General features: G+C 55.5%; 10 protein-coding genes across 10 annotated transcripts in view; 5 read left to right on the forward strand and 5 right to left on the reverse strand.

Annotated features, from left to right (window-relative positions):
* The first annotated feature begins 81 nt into the window (after positions 1-81).
* On the forward strand, positions 82-1,288 carry M421DRAFT_133025 (phosphoglycerate mutase family protein). The gene is made up of 2 exons (XM_033587399.1): positions 82-507; positions 569-1,288. The coding sequence occupies exons 1-2, from the start codon at positions 329-331 to the stop codon at positions 1,170-1,172; spliced, it is 783 nt and encodes a 260-aa protein (XP_033449416.1). The 5' UTR covers positions 82-328; the 3' UTR covers positions 1,173-1,288.
* A 116-nt stretch (positions 1,289-1,404) lies between these two features.
* On the reverse strand, positions 1,405-3,525 carry M421DRAFT_61217 (uncharacterized protein; the record flags this gene model as incomplete). Its single annotated transcript, XM_033595860.1, has 2 exons — positions 1,405-2,816; positions 3,027-3,525. 2 exons carry the CDS (start codon positions 3,523-3,525, stop codon positions 1,405-1,407), a joined length of 1,911 nt encoding a protein of 636 aa, XP_033449417.1.
* A 1,347-nt stretch (positions 3,526-4,872) lies between these two features.
* On the reverse strand, positions 4,873-5,874 carry M421DRAFT_133050 (uncharacterized protein). Its single transcript, XM_033587400.1, has 2 exons — positions 5,316-5,874; positions 4,873-5,265 (listed from the first exon to the last, which is right to left on the reverse strand). The coding sequence occupies exons 1-2, from the start codon at positions 5,734-5,736 to the stop codon at positions 4,931-4,933; spliced, it is 756 nt and encodes a 251-aa protein (XP_033449418.1). The 5' UTR covers positions 5,737-5,874; the 3' UTR covers positions 4,873-4,930.
* A 760-nt stretch (positions 5,875-6,634) lies between these two features.
* M421DRAFT_91688 (BING4CT-domain-containing protein) lies at positions 6,635-8,290 on the forward strand (the record flags this gene model as incomplete). The annotated part of the gene is made up of 1 exon (XM_033597966.1): positions 6,635-8,290. One exon carries the CDS (start codon positions 6,635-6,637, stop codon positions 8,288-8,290), a length of 1,656 nt encoding a protein of 551 aa, XP_033449419.1.
* A 193-nt stretch (positions 8,291-8,483) lies between these two features.
* On the reverse strand, positions 8,484-11,056 carry M421DRAFT_91689 (DUF663-domain-containing protein; the record flags this gene model as incomplete). The annotated part of the gene is made up of 3 exons (XM_033597967.1): positions 8,484-9,038; positions 9,093-10,894; positions 10,945-11,056. 3 exons carry the CDS (start codon positions 11,054-11,056, stop codon positions 8,484-8,486), a joined length of 2,469 nt encoding a protein of 822 aa, XP_033449420.1.
* Positions 11,057-11,739: 683 nt separating this feature from the next.
* On the forward strand, positions 11,740-13,253 carry M421DRAFT_133129 (uncharacterized protein). The gene is made up of 5 exons (XM_033587401.1): positions 11,740-11,958; positions 12,006-12,258; positions 12,306-12,467; positions 12,515-12,892; positions 12,948-13,253. Exons 1-5 carry the CDS (start codon positions 11,903-11,905, stop codon positions 13,053-13,055), a joined length of 957 nt encoding a protein of 318 aa, XP_033449421.1. The 5' UTR covers positions 11,740-11,902; the 3' UTR covers positions 13,056-13,253.
* Positions 13,254-13,351: 98 nt separating this feature from the next.
* Positions 13,352-15,859, forward strand: M421DRAFT_419690 (RNI-like protein). Its single transcript, XM_033592213.1, has 3 exons — positions 13,352-13,453; positions 13,506-13,572; positions 13,719-15,859. Coding segments are annotated over exons 1-3 (1,905 nt in total). The 5' UTR covers positions 13,352-13,451; the 3' UTR covers positions 15,555-15,859.
* Positions 15,860-16,156: 297 nt separating this feature from the next.
* M421DRAFT_100337 (protein transport protein YIF1) lies at positions 16,157-17,314 on the reverse strand (the record flags this gene model as incomplete). Its single annotated transcript, XM_033586503.1, has 3 exons — positions 16,157-16,882; positions 16,939-17,213; positions 17,266-17,314. The coding sequence occupies 3 exons, from the start codon at positions 17,312-17,314 to the stop codon at positions 16,157-16,159; spliced, it is 1,050 nt and encodes a 349-aa protein (XP_033449423.1).
* A 217-nt stretch (positions 17,315-17,531) lies between these two features.
* On the forward strand, positions 17,532-19,721 carry M421DRAFT_60863 (P-loop containing nucleoside triphosphate hydrolase protein; the record flags this gene model as incomplete). Its single annotated transcript, XM_033595828.1, has 2 exons — positions 17,532-18,696; positions 18,973-19,721. The coding sequence occupies 2 exons, from the start codon at positions 17,532-17,534 to the stop codon at positions 19,719-19,721; spliced, it is 1,914 nt and encodes a 637-aa protein (XP_033449424.1).
* Positions 19,722-22,555: 2,834 nt separating this feature from the next.
* The window catches only part of M421DRAFT_419695 (HET-domain-containing protein), a 3,893-nt gene continuing 3,579 nt past the window's right edge, over positions 22,556-22,869 (reverse strand). Inside the window, exon 3 of the mRNA XM_033592214.1 lies at positions 22,556-22,869. Coding sequence (XP_033449425.1) covers positions 22,685-22,869 — 185 coding nt within the window. The 3' untranslated portion in view covers positions 22,556-22,684.

The raw sequence follows: 22,869 nt of genomic DNA on the forward strand, positions 1-22,869 counted from the left end.
ATTTTGTACTTTAGCTTCGGGAGCTCCTCGGCCAGAATGGAAAAGCAAATTGACACGCATTTATCCCAACATTCAAACTACTATGCTGCAGGTGACCCTCATTGAAAGCTGACCAAAGCTGACTACGCGTAAAGAGGGCACCTTTTATCAAATTTCTCAACCAGAATAACGTCATACGTACGAGCACTTAGCGAGAGCTTCGGCATTTCGCTACCCATCTACGAATATGTAGATCATCGTCGATGTATTGAGGCTGCCCTCAAACCCATTACCTTGTATTTCACGAACCCTCAGCCTCGGTCCAAATTGACCAAACCTCGACCCCACCATGCCCGACCCACGCGTCTTCATTATCCGTCACGGCGAGACAGAATGGTCGCTCAACGGCCGACACACAGGCACATCAGACATTCCGCTCACACAGAACGGCGAGAAGCGCGTCCGCGCAACCGGTAAAGCGCTAGTCGGCGACGACCGCCTCATCGTGCCCAGCAACATCGCGCACATGCAAGCCCCCCCCCCCCCCCCTCTGCGCGACGCACTACGAAAGCCCTCTAACACCTGCCAGCTACGTGTCCCCCCGCACGCGCGCGCAACGCACCCTCGAGCTCCTCGACCTGGGCTGCCGCGACCGGTACCCGTGGGACAACCACCCCGAGGAGAGCGACACCGAGCCCACAAACACACTGGACGTGCGCACAAACGCGTTCATTGAGATCACAGAGAGCGTCTGTGAGTGGGACTACGGCGCTTACGAAGGCATCACGTCCTCGGAGGTGCGCAAATTGCGCAAGGAAAGGGGGTTGAATGCGGACTGGGACATCTGGCGCGACGGCTGCGAGGGCGGCGAGAGCCCTGAGGACGTCACACAGCGACTGGACAAGCTTATTCATGAACTGAGGGAGAAGTACCATAAGGGCCGGTTCGGGAAGGACGGGAAGCCGAATGATGTGCTGATTGTAGCGCATGGGCATATTCTGCGCGCATTTGCGGCAAGGTGGATTGGCAAGAAGCTGGAGGATAATCCGAGTTTGATCCTCGAGGCGGGTGGTGTGGGGACGTTGAGCTATGAGCATCATAGTCTTGAGGAGCCGGCGATTTTGCTGGGTGGTGCCTTTGTGGTGGACGCGATTGAGAAGGAGGAGCAGCAGAAGCAGGAGGCGCAGAAGTAGTGTCCTTGAACTTCGACGAGAAGGAAAATTCCCATCATCTGTCGCTGAAGCATACCCGCGGAGGTTGTCACCACGACTGCAGCTGTCAATGCACGAGTAAGAGTAGGTCTCTTTGAAGATCGTTCGCATTGCTTGTTCTGGGCTTGCACTATCTTTGCGTCTTCGACGTTTTCATATGTATACCTGGGCCTTTCCTTCGTGATCGCCATTTTCCGATTTTCCATTCCTGCCTTCAATTCTTCATCACCAACTGGTACTCCTTCGTCTTCTGCTTGGCGACCTGTTCGAGCTTCTCCTTGTTCTTAATGGTCCAGAGTCCGATCTCCCGCACTGCAAAAGCGTTCACGAGGCAGTCGCGTCCGAACACTGGGTCGGTCTCAAGCCTAGCAACATTCGCAACATCTCGGCACCAGCTGTCGAGGCTGACCTGAGCCTTCGATAAGGGACCCTTCGCTGCACTCTCGACTACTTTTGCAATGTCAATTGCGCGACCATGAATGATTCGCAGTGCGTCCAACTCAGCGCGCAGGTTATGACCAACGATGATCGTCTCTTTGTCGACAAACTTGAAGAGAGCCGACCGAGCTGCAGTCCATCCCTTGAGAACTCTGTAACCCGCTTGACGAGCGTCCTCCATGTCTTGAAAGCTAGACAGTCCAGTAGTAGCCGGATGCCAGTTGACGACTCGTGCATGTGGGTTGTTGCAGACCAAGTGGCTCATGAGGACGCGACAGGTGAGGACATCGACCGCAGCAATCTTGACCACTTCCTGACAAACATTGGCCAAGACGATCTTGCTACAGTACATGGCGATGATGTCAAGAGCAGGCTTGGCGGGGTTGCGAGTTGGTGCACTCTCGAACTCGGCAACGGGGTACTGCGCAGTATACTCGGTCGCGAAAGTCTTGGGGGCTGGCACGTATTCAAGGGACTGAAGGATGCGAGGCAAGTGACACATGTCGTTGAACATACCGGTAACATCAGGCTGTCGATCTACACTGATACGTGTCCAGTCGATGCCACCAACACTCATCTTGCCGTCATGGTGAATAAACACGTCAGTTTGCAGCAACAGGCGTAAGGTTTTGCTGCAGAGAAATTTGGCTTGCTCCATCTCTAGAGCATCGCTGATATTGTGACTCGTCGGCAGAGGTGGGGTCGTACTGACTCCAGCATGGTGAGTGACTTGCTGGTAAGATTCATGGGATGGTGCCACGCGTTGAGCTAGTGTGTGGGAAGGAGGTATATGGAAGCTGGCAGGAGCAGGCGCACGATGGCCACCGCTGTTGCCACCTCGGCCACCGCTATTGCCGTTTCTACCACCGCGGGAACCTGTTGGCGCTTTCAGCTGACCTTCTGCTCGGAGTCGCTCTCGCTCGCGCTGAGCGAGCATCCAGGAATCTCTCCCATGCAGATCTAGACCCTGGCCGCCGAAACCGTGCACGTCTGTCTTGTGCATATTCAAGCCCGCCTCAGAGGCATAGCTTCGTGTGCAACCGTTGATATTGCAGACGAGCTTTTTCGCTCCAGCAGATGGAGTGGTGGGCGCTCGTTCAGGAGCCGGAGCCAAAGCCTGGGGTTCTAAAGAACTTGCTGAAGTAGGTGCGGGAAGATCGCTCAGTACTATCGGTGGCTGGCGAGGCACTGAAGCCCTGGTGTTCAGTGTGACGGATTGAAGAGACATGGGGTACGATGCGTCGGCCAGAGCCGTGGACCTTAGTGCAGGGGCTTTCAGAGTCACTGTATGGCTCTGCACATTCAGCGATGCTAGTGGAAGGCTCTGGTCGTGCTCTGCAGTGTTGGGGACTTCCCGCGAGAAGTATGCGGTCCGCTTCATGGTGAGTGTATTGCAACCGAGAACATGATAATCGTAAGCGAACTCGGACGCGAAGGTCTTCTTGCAACAGCGGCAATACTCCTGGCCTTCGCTCACTTGACTTGGCGTACCTGAAGAATTACCGCCGTATTCCAGCTCTTGGGCCTCTTTAACGACCAACTTCGGCTTATCCGGGTCGATGTATCCAGGTCGAGGTGTTTTCTTCCAGTCTTTGAAGTGCTTAGCGTCGCAGCATGGCTTACCATGCGCTCGGTGGCGTGTATAGCCTCCCTGAGTGTCAAAGACTTGAGGGCATCTATCGCACTTGAACTGACCAACATCTAGATGACCGCTCACAATACGGTGCTGCTCAAGCTTGAGCGAGTCGTCAAAATGGAACGGGCACATCGGGCACTGGTGTTGGACTGGCTCTGCGTCTTCGTGGTTCATCATGTGCATGCTAAGCTCTTTTCTGCTGTTGAACAGCTGCTCGCAACGACCACAGGTGTGTTTCTTCCTCGTGACGGCGCGCCCCATGGCAGGGTGTAGCCAAAAAAAAGTAATCAGTTGTCGAGGAGTTGAGTTGGCTGCCTCTCCGTGATAAGTTAAGGTAGGGTGTTGGCGGCGGCGTGTTTGTTTACGTGCCTCATAGGAAGGCGCAAGCCGCGCACGGACAGTGGCAATGATGATGAGGTAGCGTACGGCGAGATGATAGGGTCTGCGTGGCCATGATCAAGGTGAAAGGAAGTGATAAATCAGAGCTTTCTTACGCTGGAGATGAAGTGAGCGAGGCACAGCTCAATGACAGTTTATGAAGTGCCAGCTTGGAGGCGGTTGGTGAACTGGATGGTGTCTAGCATCAAGGACGAATGAGTGGGTAGGGACATGTTATAGGTTATTACATGCGCCTATTATCAGAGCTGCGTACACCATCAGGTAAAAGTACCACACTGTCTGGTCTTCCCTTACAAGCATACGTTCAGAAGCACTCGACTGTTTCTACATGTGGTCGACCGATATGCTTGTGAATACTGACTATCCCGGCCTTGCACTGTCGGTTAGTGCTAAGCTCGCAAGACTACATATAAGTGTACACATGATACTATGAAGGTACCCAAGGTATTATCGATGACAGGTCATCTCGGTGAACTCGTTTCGCAGTGCTAGCCCGTTGCTCGAGAAGAGGATATGTCTCGGTCAATCAATAAAGATGAGATACGGGGGTAGGCGTAATTTGCAGCGAAACAGCTCATCAAATACGCCAAAGACCTTGCTCAGATCTAATCCTGGCAGGTGCTCAATACCAATAATGCAGATGTCTTGAACAAAAACATTCTCTCGCAAACTACGCAAACCTGTGGACAAGCACAAGTCTAGAGTATAACTGCATTACTCGTAGTGATATTTCCGTGTCTCTTCGATAGGTCTCTACACGGACGACATCGCTTCAGCAAAGTAATCATCTGGTAGTTTCATTGAGGTCTAGATTTATGGGAGGTGTCCGGAATGAGTTCGAAAGAATCTTATAAATTATCAAGGTTTCAAGAGATCACAATGCCCACACATGCAAGAACACGTTGAGAATCCGTGCAATAGATCCCACCAAAAGAGCCCTAGCCGTCTAGAGAACCCAACTATGTGCTGCGTTTGATGAAAGAGGCGGGACGCAACGGCACAGAGTGCTCGATTGGTGCGTTTGCGGGATAGGAGATGTTAAAGCTCATATTGGTGTAAATCAAGCCAACGGTGTGTGGCGCTGATCATGGGTCCTCTGTCCTTGAACATCTTCGGCCCTCTGGCTCATAATGCTTTCGTCAATCTCGGAGGGGCGCCGTGTACATATGTAGCCTGAGCTTAGCCTAGAAGTGACCTGCTCTCTAGTATCGGTAAACTACATGAATATTCGATTGGACAAACTGTAAGTATATGCTATCACTACACTTCATCGACATTCCCTTCCAATACATGATAGCGTTAGCCATTCTTCGCACATCTGAAGATGCAAATAACGTCCACCTGTAAATTCTCGTTGACCGAAGGGCCAATCACAATCGTCCGAGGTGGCTGGGAATGCCCTGCGGGCAGATAACAAGCCCGCGAACAAATTGGCAGTAGGCTGATATTTGTACCATCTGGATGTGTCTGAACGCAAGTATGGATTTAGTGGATATGAAGACTGTAGCGCCGTCTGGATTATATGTATGTTGGAGTGAGCGTGGTTTTGAACAGGAGCTATGTCAATCTTCAAGGGGTACAGTTTGGCTTGTACTCGTAAGCCTCGTTCACGTCAGTGAGAGGAGATTCTTTAGCCACGACGAAAGACTGACGGTAGAGAAGCGCAGTTCGCTGTTGGGTAAGAGCTGGAGTCGATTGTCGTAGGCAGTTGAAATTATGGAGGAGGAAACGTCGCATGCGTTCTGTTGTCTGAAGTGCATCAGATGGGCGCAGTATCGGTGGTTCGAAGGCTGCTCTTTGACCTGGCTCAATCGTGCTTGAGAGGCCCTCCAGCGACCCCCTTCTAGCCCATAAGGTGCGCTGGCTGTGTTGGCTGTGTTGGCTCGAACGCGGCGATGCCATTACCATGGGCGAAAGTGATATGCCTCCATAAGATGACCCGTACACTATCGTACTGGGGAGGTCTGTCGTTGATCGAGACGCTTGTGCGTGATTGTAGAACGGCTTCTCAGGTCTACCACGAAGACTCCCAGTCGCCGATGCCCGCGGGGGCGTGCCGCCGGATTTGAACATGTTTGTCGATCTATGTTCTGACTTCGATTTACTGGCGTTGGTCGGGAAGTGGAATCAGCTGATAGAGCGACGTCTTGGACGCGCACCTTGGACGAAATAGGTGCAATGCAAGAGGGAAAGAAAGATGAACATGATCAGAAGTTGTGTGGACAAAGACAACAAGGGTTACTCCCCTGCTGTCGGCAGTTTTTGGATGACGATTGAGATAGTCCCCTTCTTCGAGCATTGTTGGACTGGTCTCAGGGCTCGCAGTAACCTATCATCATCAATGTCCACTCAATCAGGAGAGGCTGTTGCAGTCATCAAACCATAACTGAGCTTCATTTTCAGAGTTGGAAGATCTCTCTGTAACTTCCGAGCAAAGTTAGCAAAATGTGTTACTTGATCGTTGTACATTCCATGCTTCATTATGGCGTCTCCAGCCTGATTGTTGAAGGACATGGTGTGCCCCGCACGGTGTATGTAGGCATTCTTTGGTCGTGAGTCCAAAATCACCAGGACATGACGTTCACGACTGAACCCTGTAGAGGTGGCCATTGCTTTTCATCGAATGTGGGAAGTAGGGTTTGATGGAGTTGTGACTCGGAGTAATTAATGGGCAAAGGGTCGCACAAACTAGTATGAATTAGTTAGCGTGCCACCACGCAATCAGCCGCGTTCGAACGAGGCTCTGGAGTGAAAGCTTGAGCGCGGTGTTTGACGCCTTTTGTAAACTGCCCGATAGGGAAGGTTGATTCCGAGGCCCCACTTTTAATTCTTGTGCGCGTTCGAACTTTTGCAGCGCCGGGTTGACGCAAAACTCGTTTTCGACCCCAGTGACCCTTCCCTTTACGCGATCTCTCAGCTGCAGGCTCTGACACCAACTCACAATCGGTTCCTGCACGGCACACCCGCCAACATGGCCACCGACCGCGGGCCGAAGCCCAAATCGGCCGAAGTTCAGCGCAAAGGCGAGGCCATAGACGATGCAGACAGACAAGCGGCCAACCGCTTCGCCGAAGAAGCAGCAAAGCAGTATGGGAGAGGCGACAGAATCAGGCCAAAGTCCGTAAAGGACAAGAAGCTGAGGTCCAATCTGCGGTTATTGGAGAACAAGAACAAGCAAGCAGTGATCGAGGCGAAGAATGTCGAAATTCTGCTAGAGAACAATGAAGGACTGCTTGAGGCCGAACATGAGCTGGAAAGGACATACAAGGTTCGACAGGACGACATCAAGGCCGCCGTCGCAATAGAAACCGCAAAGAAGGGCTTTGAGCTGCGACTGGACGGGCTGGGACCGTACGATGTTTGCGAGTACAGCAGGAACGGGCGCGATCTGCTGATTGCAGGGAGGAAAGGGCACGTTGCGACATTCGACTGGAGAGATGGCAAGCTGGGCTGCGAACTACAACTCAATGAGACGGTACGAGACGCACGATGGCTACATACCAGCAACCAGAAGAACTTCGCGATCGCGCAGAAGAAATGCGTCTACATCTACGGCGGCGACGGCGTGGAGATCCACCAGCTGAAGAACCACTCCGAAGCCACACACCTCGAATACCTCCCCTACCACTTCCTCCTCTCCTCGATATCGACAGCCGGTATCATCAGATACACAGATGTCTCAACCGGCCAATCGCTAGGAGAGCTCTACACAAAACTCGGACCCGCAACAGCGTTGGTGCAAAACCCCCACAACGCCATCCTGCACGTCGGCCACCAAAAAGGCCTCGTCACATTATGGTCGCCCAACAGCGCCTCACCGCTCGTCAAGCTGCTCCCTCACCATGGGCCAGTCCGCAGCCTCGCCGTCGACAAGTCTGGCACGTACATGGTCAGCACCTCGCAAGACCGCCGTATGAGCGTGTGGGACATCCGCATGTTCCGCGAAATCCACACGCACCACTTGCGCGTCCCAGGCACCTCGCTCTCCATCTCCGACCGCAACCTGACCGCCGTCGGCTACGGGACACAAGTCAACATCTACAAACCCGAGATCTTCACCTCGAACCCAGACCTCGTTTTGCCCACACCGTACATGGCCTGGGGCGGCGAGGGCCTATCGACAGGCCGCGTGCGATTCTGCCCCTTCGAAGATATACTCGGGATCGGCCACGAGAAAGGCTTTACATCGATCATCGTGCCCGGCGCCGGAGAGCCCAACCCAGACACCCTCGAGCAAGGCACGAACCCCTTCGAAACCAGCAAGCAGCGCCGCGAGACAGAAGTCCACGCGCTTCTCGAGAAGATTCAGCCCGAGATGATCGCGCTCGACCCCAACTTTGTCGGAAATCTGGACCTCACATCTCAGGAACAGCGCAAGAAGGAGCGCGACCTCGACCATAAGGAGGAGGATAAGATCACGAAGCTAAAGAAGAGGGGGCGCGGCCGCAATAGTGCGCTGAGGAGGTATCTCAGGAAGAGCGGCAGTAAGAATGTTATCGATGAGGAGAAGGAGCGGGCGAGGGAGATTGTTGAGAGGAGGAAGGAGAGGAACGTGGAGAAGCAGAAAAAGCTCAAGGCTGCGTATGGGCCGGCGCTGGAGCGATTTGCGGCGAACAAGAAGGCGTGAGGGATGAACAAAAGCATAGCATTTACGGGCGTTGGAGGTGCATATACCCTCTTCTGTTTAGATGTGGTAATGCAGGGACGTTTACAATTTTTTCGGATTCAAGGTCGAGGGAGTATGTGTGCAACGAGAACGCCTGTCCATTTTATCTACCCAGGTATCTACCGTCATGCAGTCGTATCATCGTGCACATGCTCTACTCGACCAGCATCGGCGCGGTCTCGCTCTCTGCAACAGCGTTCGCATCCTCTACACTCCACGCCTTCGCGGGACGGGGCCAGACCCGCTTATACAAACTCACAGCCACGGCATCCATGGGGTTGATCTTCCCATCAAACGTCGCCTTGAAGTATCCATGCGTACCCAGACTCTCTTTGATGAACCCACTCCTACCCCTCCTAGTCCACAGCGGCAAGCTCTTGAACCACCTGACATCCGAGTCGTTGAAGAACATGTAGCGCACCGTGACGACGCGCTTGTTGATCTTGTAGGGGTGGCCGGTGAGCACGACGCGCTTGGCGATGATGCGGTTCATCGAGGGCGGCAGCGAGGTGCCTGTGCCGATGAGCTGGAGGCCGGAGGACGATGGCGAGTCGGGGGTAGAATGGGAGGTTGTGCGCTGGAAGTAGAGAAGAGGCACATTGCCCCAGGTGAGTGGACCGATGAAGGAGGCGATGGCATTTTGGCCGGGGTATATGAAGCGGTCGAATTTGTGGACATTGTTAGGGGTGTTGCCTGCTTGGGAGAAGAGCTAGGTGTTGTCAGTGCGTGTTCTGTATGATTTATGATGTATGGAATAGCTTACAGGGTTGATAACCATGCGGCGCGCACCGCACTGGACGATCATCTCAGTCTTGGACTTGATAGTCATGCCATGGTCGGTGCTGAGCAGGATGCTGTAGTTGCAGGCTGTACGCTTATGCTCGTGTCTCAACAGGGAGAACATAGCGACAGGCCGCGACTGTGACTGCTGCAATCGTAGAGGTACGCCACGGATGTGTACGCTGACCCGATTACCAGGCTTGACGCCGCCGGCCCATGCTTCGCGCATGAATTTCGTTGCTGTGCGCTTGTAATCGGAGATTTCGAGCAGTCGCTGCCACTCCTCGGGCTCGTACGGTCGGTCCTCCTCTTTCTCCCATACACTCTGCTTCAAGCTCTTGAGACCGCGGTACTTCATAAGACGCTCCCGCGCATCTTGGTTCGGATGAAGCTCAATCTCATCCGGGAACTCGAGGTCTTGCTCCTCCTCGGCTTTCCTTGACTTTCGGTACGCCTCGATCTGGTCTGCCTCGTCTTCCGGCGAAGGATCAAGGAACATCTCAGATTGTGGATACTCAGATGGGCCGCCCTCAGTCATCGCCTTTCCGTCGAGGTCCATGCCCTCCTCGCCATCAGCAGGATGAGCAGGAGCGCTCTGGCCCTCCTCAACATCCTCCATATCAAAATCTTCAAGGTCAGAGTCGGAATCGGAGAAGTCTTCAAGGTACCATGCAGACTGGTATTTGCTGGTACCCTTCGGCAACCGTTTTGGCTTCGGTCGGGCCTCCTCGTCCTCCTCATCTGAGAAGTAGTGATGGTCGTCAAGCAACACTCCTTTTCGCTCGGTTGGCGCAATGGACGCAGCGTATTGTGTGACATCGTCCATAAGTGTCTCCTCGGGTGCGAGATCTGCGACGTCATCCTGGTCCTCAGTTGGGCGCTCCAATACAGGGTCCTCCTCAGCATCAACCATCATGTCACTATCTTTCTTCTTCCGCGCCTCCAAGGGTGCCGCGACAATCTTGTCGACCTGGAAGTCGCCCCAGTCGCCGACCTGGATCAGCCTATCGGCCTTCAGACCCAGACCGCGGACTACGCCAGTCAACACAACATCGCCGGTACCATCCTCGTTGACCGCTGACTTGCCACCGGGCCAAGCAATATCCTCGATGAACATGTAGCTCCTCTGGTCTCTCCATCTTATGCCCTTGGTTGTGATTGTGCAAATCGATCGCACGAGGTTCGAGGATTCCTGTCGGTTGTCGAGAGAGTATACGCGCTCGGTGGTGGGCAACCAATGTGTGATGTACGACTTGAGCGATGCAACAACCTGCGGCCTGCGCTTCACGGGCTCTACCTTGTCCAGCGCCTGAACGACGGTGAAGGCGTTTGTCAGACCCTGGCTCTCGACCGACTTCAGGATCAGCTCGCCCTCCTCGTCCACCTCCTCATCTGCGGAAAGCACGAAGACAACAAAGTCCGCGACTCTGCAAGCATCGAGCGAGGCAAGCAGGTCTCTCTTGACAACCAAGTACTGGATCTTCTGCTTGAAGCGGTCCACATCTGTGCGCACCCATCCCGCCTCGGGAACGTCCTGCTCGATGTCCAACGCCGTGTTCAAGCTGCGCACTGCCGAGGCAGAGGAAATGTCCGAGCACAGGGGAATGATCGCAACAACGCGCGGTGCACTGTCTCGTCCGGCGAAAACGTTGGTCTGTTTGGCATGCTCGTTGTCCTTGTTGATGCGCATCTGCTTCGAGCGGTTGCGGCGGTCGAATTTCGACATAACTTGCTGATGGGGCGTCTTACGACTTCCTCGTTCGAAGCCTACAGCCTCGACCTTGCCTACACAATTGTCAGCGCATGCATGGACACAAACGTGCAGACTCCCGTACCCTTGCTGATCTCCTTCAGCGCGTTTTTGGTGGCATGGCGAGACTTGAAGCCCTTCTTATGCTGCTTCGTGGTGCTGCGGTGGTGGTGGTTGTCTGCGACTGAGGGAGCCATGTTGCTGCTGCCGCCCGCCTTGAATCTGAAGGGAATCGACGACGCCACTTTTGCTGCGGTGCGTCAGAAATGCTGCGCTTCGAAGTGCGGGACATCTCAAAATGGATCCACTTCCACACATTTTTGGATTTCGCGCTAACTTATCGATTAACTAGCCTATCGTTCAGGACGACCTTCATCATCTCCACCTTGCAGTTCAAGCATCAAGTCAGTCACAGGCCATCTGCATGACAAGCGTTAACTTTTTATTCATCAGCTTTATTATGTTGTGTCAACATTGTGCATCTTCGTTCAGGACTACGTTGCTCTCGCTATCTAGGTCGAGATGAAGACCGACTGGCAGGTGCCACGGCGGCAGGGGCTGCGGAAGACTTGATTGAAGCCTGTTGCTGCGGCTGGACTCGTGCTCTAGGTACAGCATGAGAATGGGAACGAAAGAACAACTTTGGTGGTGTAGTGGCGCCATCGATCCTGACTGCCGGGTGCCTTCGTACGCCAAGGTTGAGTAGCCAGTATGCATCACTCATGCTCTCGGTCCCCATCAAGCCTCGAGATCTGTTCCGAGTCAGGCACTACAATTCCTTATTTCAGTTGCAAACTTTAAATTTTTATTGTCTCATTGCTTCTTCAAGTCTTATCGCGCGTCGGCTGCCTCTGCCTTCACCCACGCAAACGGCAAACGGCAGCTGCTTCCCTCCCGCAAGCTCACCACAGCCCCCAACTCTCGGCTCACTGTCTCTCTGAATTTATCTACTTCCCACGCCTATAAGGTGCTCCGACTCGCACATCTACACCCTCACTCACACCACACTACCCTGCTCGCTAGTCACCTTCAAAGCTGCAACAATGGTCAACAGGAACCGTAGGCAGGTCCATGCTTACAATCCCGACGAGATCGAGCGGTAGGTTTGTTCCAATTGGCGCACGTCAAGCCACTGACATGCAATAGACTCAAGCGCGTTCCTCTCCCTCCGAAACTCAAATGCAGCATGTGTGAGAAGAACTACAACGCTGCCAACTTCGGTGAGAAGCAGAAGACCGACGTTCGCTGGCAGATCTCGCGGGCAGGCCGCATCACGACTAACCCGAAGTGCTCCAAATGCACCGGCGGTCAGCTCGTCGAGATCGAATGCACCCATTGCCACAAGACAAAGGGTCTAGAGGACTTCGCGAAGGTGCAGCGCAGAAAGCCTGACAACGCTGTAGGTATACACGTGTGGAGTAGCTGGATGATGCTAACGGTCATCAGCAATGCTATGCCTGCACAGACATCCAGCTCGCACGGCTGCCTGTCAACGAAGAGCGCTATGACGATCCTAGCAAGGCGTTTATCAACACCGAGAGCTCCAGTGGCCGTATGCCAGAGTACTGGTCGTCCACCAACTCCGCCCGCGACACTGAGTCCAGCAACGCAAGTGCGATTCGAATCTCCATCATCATCCTCGCTGACCATCTAAGGGTGAATGGCCAGACACAGAGTACTCCGGTCGAGGCCGTCGCAGGCAAGACGGAGGTGGCATCAACCCGTCTGACCAGTTCCAGCACGCGATGTCCATCGGCGGCGAAGTATCTGACACACTCATCGATTCGGAATTCTCGTACACGCCTGTAAACGACACCAAGCCAAGCGCATGGAGCGAGGTTGCAGGTACCAAGTCATGGCACACCGGCACTGCCTCCAGCGCTCGGAAATTCAACCCTGATAGCTACGGCAGACCAAGCACTCGCTCTATCTCCAATTCTGATTATTCGTTCAACTCAAGCATCGCGGAGCGCTCTCAGCCTGGCAGCGACCAGATCGGGAACAGAAGCGGCTTTTCCAGGGTCAAGGCCTACGTATGTATATCCGGAAAGCTCGATACTGAATTCACATGAAGCTAACCCTTGACAGCGTCCGCCTACACCACCTATGCTGCAGGAGGAGCACGAGTTCTCGTCGCCCGAGAACTCAGACTCAGGCGAAGAGGATAACGACAGTGACGACGACACCATCATCTAGGAGGGACGGGCGAGCGGGCAACTAGCAGGCATTCGAGGCATCCATGAAGCATTAGGAGTACCCTGGGATTATTCCAGGCATCTTTAGGTTATTGGAAAAGCAGGTGCGGGTCACTTTCATAGTTAGCTTGACTACACGAATGAAGCTACATTTCATTCGAGTACATTTTTTTTGCGAGTGAGAAAAGGGTTGTCCTCGGCCACTTTAAGTGGTTATTCGCCACCGCGTGATAACGCGAGGCGCTAGTCGCCTCCAACGCGACTACCCCGGCCGACACCTCGATCCTACTCGCCGACTGCTGCCTGACCTTGTAGCTCTCAAGCACCTTTCTTTGACACTAGACGTTCATTACCTTTCTTTTCGATTGTAGAGACAGTGGCCAGGTGACAACATAAAATGTGAGTCTTCGCTTGGCATCTTGTGGCGAACAACGCTGATCGGTGGCGATAGGGCAGGACGACGACCACGAGGCAGCGGTATTCGAGGGCCACACTCAGCCTTGACAGATTTCCTTGCTGTAAGTATGCATTGGGCTGCATTGTAACTCCAGAATTCGACAATCGTTGTATTGCTCCAGTCCAAGGCTGAGCTGCCAGCCACCCATCAACTCACCTGCACCGATCTTTGACAGTCGTTTTGGCCAGCGACTGACATTTGTTCAAGGCCAACAATATCTCCGCCCAAGAGATTCGCGATTCGTATCGTGATCGAGTGCAACGAGCCGAGCAAGATGCCGCGGCAGCTAGCGACAACGGTGAAGGACCCTCGAATGCCGGTGATGATGTCGAGGAAGATCTGCAGGCAGAGTCCTCTGCAATGGCTGCTGAGCGAACTCGCAAGCGAAAGCGCAACCAGGACGAAGCCATCGCGAAGATAAAGAAGGGCAAGGAAGCCAAGAAGAAAAGCTCCAAGAAAAAGAAGAAGGGCCCCGACAACGAGTCGGACGAAGACTTCATGGACATGTACAAGAAGGCGAAGAAGTTACCTGGTCAGCTGGAGAATTGTGAGCTCTGCGACAAGCGGTTTACAGTCACACCATACAGCCAGGCTGGTCCAGAGGGCGGGCTGCTCTGCACACCATGCGGCAAGGAGCTGAAGAAAGAAGTGAAGGCACAAGAAAAGGCAAAGAAGACACCAGTTGTCCGCAGGGGCCGCAGAAAGCTTGAGAGCAACCGTCTGGACGGGCTCACAGTGCGAGGGCCGAAGTCATTGCAGCAGCTGTGCATCGAGAAGCTTGCGCAGCACTCGGAAGATATCGATGAGCTCGGCGAGATGCCGGAGAAGATCATGAACAGGATCAGCGAGATCTTCTCCAAGAAGCGTGCCATGAACTCTACCACTATGAAGCTGTTCCTTCAACCAGACATGGAGTCGGTAGCGATTCACGAGGCAGCCTTGCTGGAGACGGAGGACTACGACCAGATCTTTGCAGTGTGTCCGACGGTGAAGAAGCTGTCTCTCCGCAACTGCTGCCAGTTCAAGGATAGCAACATCGACTACTTGGTGGAGAAGGCCAAGTCGTTGGCCGAGATCCAGCTCCTGGGTGCCAACCTTGTCTCGGACGACAAGTGGATTGAGCTCTTCATTGCGCGGGGTCCAGATCTGAAAGCGTTAAAGCTCGAGTGGCTAGATGCTGCTTTCGACGATCAGACTGTCGAGGCGCTCTCCACATTCTGCCCCAACATGGAGCGGCTCAAGCTCGAGCGATGCAAGAAGCTCGGAGTCGACAGCATCGATGCGATTGCCCGGCTGCAGAAGCTTGAGCATCTCACATTGCGTATGTACGGACAGGTTCCACGTGAAAGGCTCATTCGCATGATCACGTTGGTCGGTGGTCGCCTGCGTACATTGTGTCTCGAGCACTTTCTTGACGCGGAGAGCGATTCTGCAGACGAAGTGCTCGATGCGATTCACAAGACTTGCCGCCACGTCAGCAAGTTCCGGTTTACTGAGAATAACGAGTGCACCGACGACGGGTACGTCAATCTCTTCACTGGCTGGGTTAATCCTCCGCTTCGCTACATCGATGTCAACAGCCTACGCGACACGGACAACGCCAATCCCGAGGGCCCAGCAGACCAGCCCATCGGACTCGGATCCGGGGGGTTCCAAGCGCTGATGGGGCACTCGGGGTCGCGGATCGAGTATCTCGACGTGTCGTCGTGCCGACACATTTCGCACGCGGCGTTCAGCGACGTGTTCGACGGGACGAAGCAGTACCCGTGGCTGCGGGAGATCAACGTGTCGTTCTGCCCCGTGGTGGACACGCAGATTGTTGCGGGCATGTTCCGCAGCTGTCGGCAGCTGCAGAAGGTGGTGACGTTTGGGTGCTTCCAGGTGGCCGACGTGGTGGTGCCGAGGGGCATTGTGCTTATCGGCGCCCCCAAGGCGCAGGACCAGATGGAGCAGTTTGGCGATACGGTCATGGAGTTCCAGCAGGAGCTGCAGAGGGAGATGGACGAGATGCGGGCGGTGAGGATGATGGCGATGGCGGCTTAGTGGTGCTGGCGGGTGATGGGGTGTCTAGGTGTTTTTCGTGGGAGGACACGGCATTGAGGAAGATGTCATGGGACAGGGATTTGGATGCAGATTTAGGGTTAGACGTCGTTGGGACGGTTGATGGATCTTGATACACTATCGTGCTGTGGTATATATAACGTGTCATGCGTGTGCACCTCTGCTGGGTGTGGTCAACACTCGCTCGCTGTAGGCCACGCTTGCATGTGCTGGTAAAGATGGTCATGTTGGTGCAAAGATGGTCATGGTGCAAAGATGGTCATGCTGAAAAGATGGTCATGCTGAAAAGATGGTCATGCTGAAAAGATGGTCATGGTGAAAAGATGGTCATGTTGGTGCAAAGATGGCCATGGTGCAAAGATGGTCATGGTGAAAAGATGGTCATACTGGTGCAAAGATGCTCTTCTCCACGCTTGCGTGTGCTTGCAAAAAGATGCCCTCTCCACGCTTGCGTGTGCTTGCAAAAAGATGCCCTCTCCACGCGTCTTGCCCTCTCCCTGCGACGGCCCAGGCTCGCGGTCGCGTGCTGTCATGTCGTGGTCTGAATGTGCATCTCTTGAAACGCGCATGCTCTCCTCTTCGCCTCAAACCTTGCTCAGCCACAGCATAAAGGCCAGCTGGACGAGGTAGCTGTAGACGAACAGGAACTGGGTGCGCCTGTTGCGCTGGGCCTTGGCGACGGTGTAGCCGGCGGCGGGCCCAGGGCCGCCGAAGCTGCTCTGGGCAGCCTGGTCCGGCAGCAGCACGTAGCGCAGGCTGCGCAGCAGGAAGAAGGCGTTTGCGCTGAAAAAGTAGGCGAAGACGGCCCAGCTGAGCCAGTACCCCCCCGCGCCGACCGAGGCCAGCAGCTGGCTCAGCAGCAGCGAGACAATGACGTGCACAAACTTGTACCCGCTGTACGCGACCAGGTCCAGCAGCTGGCTCGACGAGGTGATGGCCAGCAGGTAGGTGCCTGTCTTGAGCACGACCACCTCGGCAGCCATGACGGCCACGGCCACGCTCGCCGTGTAGCCCAGCAGCTCCGGGTGGAAGGCGCCGCGCAGCCCCGCGAGCAGCGTCGACAGCAAAATGTACGTGACCAGCGCCATGGTCGGTATGTACATGTCGGGCGAGTTGGGGTCCTCGCGCGGCGGCAGGTAGAGGTTGGCCGCCGCCGCCGCCGCCGACGACGCGTCCGATGCGTGGCGCTGCTGGCGCGACCACGGCTTGTGCCACCAGGGGAACAGGATGATGCGCAGCTTGGCGAGGACGTACGAGTTGGACACGTTGAAGTAGTGCTTCAGCGCGCCGACCGAGACGTACTTTGCAATCTGGAGGGGACGTCAGCACTCGCTACGCTCCACGGCCTCGCCGGGCGGGCACCCACGTTCTGGTCGAGGTACTGCTGGCCCGCGTTGAAGGCCGTCTGCCCCATCTGCAGCCCCAGCTGCGCCGAGGGGTCGCTGACAAAGCCGCCAAACGCCGGGTGCTGGCCGAAGCCGCCGCTCTGCTGCTGCTGCTGCTGCTGCTGCTGCTGGTGCATGCCGCCTCCGCCCGGCGCGCCGTAGCCGTAGCCGCTCGAGGGCTGCGAGGGCGGCTGGGGCGGCGGCGGCGAGCGCAGCTGGGGGACCGTCGAGACGTGCTGGGGGATCGGGTGGTGGACTGCGGGTCGGTCAGCGCGGTCCTGGCATGCGACGGGGGCAGGGCGCCGTGCGTGGTGGTGAGTGCGCGGGCGGCTGCTGCGGATAGCCGGGGCGCTGCATCCTGGGCGGGGGTGCGAGTGCAATGGCGGGGGTGCGAGTGCAATGGCGGGTTCAGAGGAGCGTCGTCGGGGAGCTGCGCCGCGGTCGAGTGGTGTCGATGCGGTCCTGCGCGTCCGACCCGGGTCGGGACCAGCTGGCCACAGCCGCGCCGACCTGCCAGAGGCACCGACACGGCCGTCTCACCCCTCCACGCACACGCGCCACCGACCCGGTCGCCATGCTCGACTCGTTCGAGATCGTCACCACCGCGGGCGTCGTCCTGTGGTCGCGCACACAGGCGTCCGTCGGCGCGCACGTCATCAACAGCCTGATCCGCGACGTCTTCATCGAGGAGCGCACCCTGCCACCGGCCGACCACCGCGGCGCGAAGCCCACGTACAGGAAGGAGGGCTGCACCGTCAAGTGGACGCAGGCAAAGGACGTCGGGCTGCTGTTCGTCGCCGTCTACCAGAGCCTCGTGCACCTGACCTGGGTCGACACGCTGCTCGACAATGTGCGCGCCCTGTTCGTCGGCCTGTACGGCGACCAGCTGCGGACGAAGCTCAGCAGCGTCGTCGACTGCGACACCTTCGGGCCCTACTTTGACCGCCAGGTGCAGGAGCTCGAGGGCCAGACCGGCTCCCGCGCCCCCGGCCGCGACCTGACCCCGCCAGACTCGAGCACCGACGGCGACAGCGCCGACGAGACGGCGGCGCCGCCGCCGCCGCCGCCGCGAGCCCTGTTGGACACGAGCGCCGACTCGACCCCATCACAGACGCCCAACCCGTCGCGGCCGGCCACACCAGCGAGCCGCGTTCTGGCTGCGAGAGCCCGCCCGGGCGGCGCAGGCATGTCGCGGCGCGACAGGAAGAAGGCCTCTGGAAGCCCCGCGCCCGCGTCCTCTGGAGACGAGGCGGCCACAAAGCGCAAGGGCAAGAGCGCCAAGAAGAACAGGACGTGGGGCGAGCTGGGCGCAGAAGAGGACGACGGCGACGTGGTGCTCGACTACTCGCAGTCGGACCTGCGCGACGGCGGCCCCGAGCCCGAGCAGCTCGACGAGATCCACCAGGACACGTGGGGCCGCAGGACAAACAGGGGCGAGTTTGTGCTCAAGGACCTGGACGAGGAAATGGACGCCATCATCCAGGAGCAGCACGCGAACACGGACAGGGCCGCAGCCACAGCAGCCGCCGGCGGCATCGTCGGCTCCAGTCTGGGCGTAATCGGCGGCTACTTCAGAAGCGTCGTCGGCGGCAAGACGCTCACCAAAGAGGATCTCGCCAAGTCCCTCAAGAGCATGGAGGAGCACCTCCTCCGCAAGAACGTCGCGCGCGAGGCCGCCGTGCGCCTGTGCGAGTCGGTCGAGCGCGACCTCGTCGGCATGAAGACGCCCAGCTTCACCAGTGCGTTTCCCCCTCCCTCGTCTCCCATCCACCCCACGCACACACACATATATGTACATATACATGCATACACATGCATACACATGCATACACATATATGCACATACACATGCACACACACACACACCACACACACATACATACACATACACACACATACACACACACACACCACACACACACACACACACCACACACACACACACACACACACACACACACACACACACACACACACACACACATGTGTATAAACACAGTACTAACAGCCTGCAGCCATCGAATCCACGCTGCGCACCTCAATGGAGAAGGCGCTGACCCGCATCCTCACCCCGACGTCGTCGCTCGACCTGCTGCGCGAAATCGCCGCCGTCAACGCCGCCCGCCCGCGCCCCTACGTGCTCTCCATTGTCGGCGTCAACGGCGTCGGCAAATCCACAAACCTGTCCAAAATCGCCTTCTTCCTGCTGCAGAACCGCCACCGCGTCCTCATCGCCGCCGCAGACACGTTCCGCTCTGGCGCCGTCGAGCAGCTGCGCGTCCACGTGCGCAACCTGGCCGAGCTCTCGCGCCGCGAGGGCGGCCACGTCGAGCTGTTTGAAAAAGGCTACGGCAAGGACGCGGCCAACATCGCCGCCGACGCCGTGCTGCACGCGCAGAAGCACGGCTTCGGCGTCGTCCTGGTCGACACGGCCGGCCGCCGCCACAACGACGCACGCCTCATGTCCTCGCTGGCCAAGTTCGCCAAGCTCGCGGACCCGGACAAGATCCTCATGGTCGCCGAGGCCCTCGTGGGTTCCGACTCGGTCGCGCAGGCCCGCAACTTCAACGCCAGCTTCGGCCCGGGACGCCAGCTTGACGGCTTCATCATCTCCAAGACCGACACCGTCGGCGACATGGTCGGCACCCTCGTCAGCATGGTCCACGCCACGGCTATTCCCGTCGTGTTTCTGGGCACCGGTCAGCACTACAGTGACCTGCGGAGCTTGAACGTGGGTGTCATTACGAGGCTGCTCATGTCCTAGTCTGAAACATCTCGACACTGTAATGTTGTATTCCAAATGCAGTGTGAGAAACATCTCGACATTGTAATATTGTATTCCAAATGCAGTGTGAGAAATATCTCGACACTGTAACATTGTACTCTAAATGCAGTGTGAGAAACATCTCGACATTGTAATATTGTATTCCAAATGCAGTGTGAGAAATATCTCGACACTGTAACATTGTACTCTAAATGCAGTGTGAGAAACATCTCGACATTGTAATATTGTATTCCAAATGCAGTGTGAGAAATATCTCGACACTGTAACATTGTACTCTAAATGCAGTGTGAGAAACATCTCGACACTGTAATGTTGTACTCTAAATGCAGTGTAGAGATATCTCGACAAATATCTGAATAAAGACGAATAAATATGAATAAATATGAACAAATAACGTACCCCACGGGCGAACGACTCAACGGGCGAGCGACTCACTTTTGCCAAGCCCCCACCAAACCACCCTTCCTACACCAATGCCTTCTCAACAACACCACTTAGACGCGTCAAAAGAACGTCAGATACAGCTTGCGCTCCAGGCTCTCAAACAAGACGCGAATCTCTCTGAGCGGCGCGCTGCAGCTATCTACAAGGTTCCTCAAGCTACACTAAACAAACGACGCGCTGGACGACCTTCACGCGCTGATTCTGCACCCAACTCACGGAACCTGGACAATAATGAGGAGCGGGTGATTGTTGATCACATCCTTCAGCTAGCTGCGCGAGGATTTCCCCCTCGGCTTGCAGCTGTGGCTGATATGGCCAATTCTTTGCGCGCTGAGCGCAATCTGGGCTATGTTGGCGTAAACTGGCCCAGTACGTTCGTTAAGCGTCAACCAGAGCTTAAAGTGAGGTTTAATCGCAAGTACGACTACAAGCGAGCCCTCTGTGAGGATCTGGAGATCATACAGGGCTGGTTCCAGCTTGTAGAGAATACTAAAGCCAAGTATGGCATCCTGGATGAAGACACGTACAACTTTGACGAGACAGGCTTTATGATAGGCCAGATATCCACAGGAGCAGTCGTTACAGGCTCAGAGCGTCGTGGACGGCCAAAGTCTATTCAACAGGGCAACCGGGAGTGGACAACAGTCATCCAGGGCATTAATGGGGCAGGCTGGGCCATACCACCCTTTATTATCTTCAAGGCGCGACATCACCTCTCTGCCTGGTACAAAGAGGAGGGTCTGCCCCAAGACTGGGTTATTGCAGTCTCTGAGAACGGCTGGACTACCAACAAGCTCAGTCTGGAGTGGTTGAAGCACTTTAACGCGCATACAAAGGAGCGTACTGTTGGGACCTACCGTCTGCTGGTTATTGACGGTCATGAGAGCCATAACTCGCTTGAATTCCAGCAATACTGCAGGAATAACAAGATTATCACCTTGTGTATGCCTCCACACTCATCGCACCTTCTACAGCCGCTTGATGTAGGCTGTTTTGCCCCTTTGAAGCAGGCGTATGGGCGCCAAGCTGACAACCTCATGCGCAGCCAGATTAACCACATTACAAAGACTGAGTTCCTGCCATGCTTCATACGCGCCTACAACGCTGCAATTACTACTAGCAACATCCAGGGAGGGTTCCGAGGCGCTGGACTAGTCCCGTTTAACCCAGAACGGGTTATAAGCAGCCTTGATGTGAAGCTGCGCACTCCATCACCACAACTCCCTGTCAACGAAGAGCCCTGGCAGTCGCAAACCCCAAGCAATACCCTAGAATTTAGGTCGCAATCTACTCTAATTCGAGACAAGTTCCAGAAATACCAGGGTAGCTCACCAAATTCTACAACAAGCGCGCTTGAGCATTACATCAAGGGCGCAGCAATAGTCACGCACAAGCTTGTGCTTGCAGAGAAACGGATTGCTGAGCTTGAAACAGCTAACAAGGCCGCTGCACGCCGGAAATCGCACAAGAGAAAGCGAGTCCAGGCAGAAGGGACCCTAACAGTTGAGGATGGCCTGCGATTAACAACTCTAAAGGAGTTTGGGGCGCGTAGTGATGGGAAGAAGGCAAAGAAGCGAGTGCGCGCTGATGGGGCTGAGCCGACCCAAAGGCGCTGCGGACGGTGCAACGAGACTGGACATAACGCGCGAACGTGCAAGAATGATGTAGAAGTAGTTTCTGAGTAATATTACAGGTTGTTCTACCCTGCGCAGCGCCGAAGTGGGCTGATAGAGGCCATAATGGGGTGAGGTTTGGTGTGGGCTTGGCAAAAGTGAGTCGCTCGCCCGTTGAGTCGTTCGCCCGTGGGGTACGTTATGAGTAAATATGAATAAATATGACCATACACGAACAAATATCTGAACGAATGAACAAATGTAACGCAAGGTGCGTCCCCAACTGAAAAGACACTATGTCTCGAGAAAGGTTGGTGGTTCGGTCCTTCGGCACCTCTAGCGCGAGAATTTATAGAGCTGTCATTCACACCCGGTGTTGATGAACGATTTCTTCTCTACACTAGCAGGCTCCGAGGAGGATCTCTTAAATGCTGGTCGTGCTGTTAAGCGTTTCGCCGACGCCGTCGAACGGCCCTCCAGTGATAATCCCCTGTCTACTCGCGATTTGGACAATTTCTCTAAGCATCGGAGGCATTGGGTGGAAGAGCGGCTAACGAAAACTATGTTCCTAGACTTGAAAGGTCACTTGAACGTAGTAGTGAGCTCGCCGAAAGCCCCGAAGAGCGGAGGAGGGGAGCCCTGCAGCGAGACCTGACCCAGCGGGACCTGCCACCTAAGCTTGGCCTGCATTAGCGGTAACCTGGTGTAATCAATAAAGCGCTATGCCTGGTCTGCAATGGTTTCGAAATAGACGTGGCGCATGCTGACAGCTTTCTAAGAGCATCTTCTACTGTATGCAGAGAACCGTGTCCCATGTCCTTTTATGCGCTAACTAAGAGATGCTTACTACGCGCCTGAAAATGCTTGCTTAGACCCTGAGCGATGCTATTCGGACCCTGATACAGTGTTGCCTTCCTGATGTTGATGAGCACCTGCGTCAAGCAGCGTCTTGACTACCTGCTCGTGGCCTCCCCATAAAGCTGCCTGCAGTGCGTTGCCGTAGTATCCACCCTGCGCGTTGACCTCGGCGCCCTTGTCGAGCAGCGTCTTGACTGTCTGCTCGTGGCCTC

The sequence above is a fragment of the Didymella exigua genome, assembly GCF_010094145.1.
Source record: "Didymella exigua CBS 183.55 unplaced genomic scaffold M421scaffold_11, whole genome shotgun sequence".
NCBI classification, from domain to species: domain Eukaryota; kingdom Fungi; phylum Ascomycota; class Dothideomycetes; order Pleosporales; family Didymellaceae; genus Didymella; species Didymella exigua.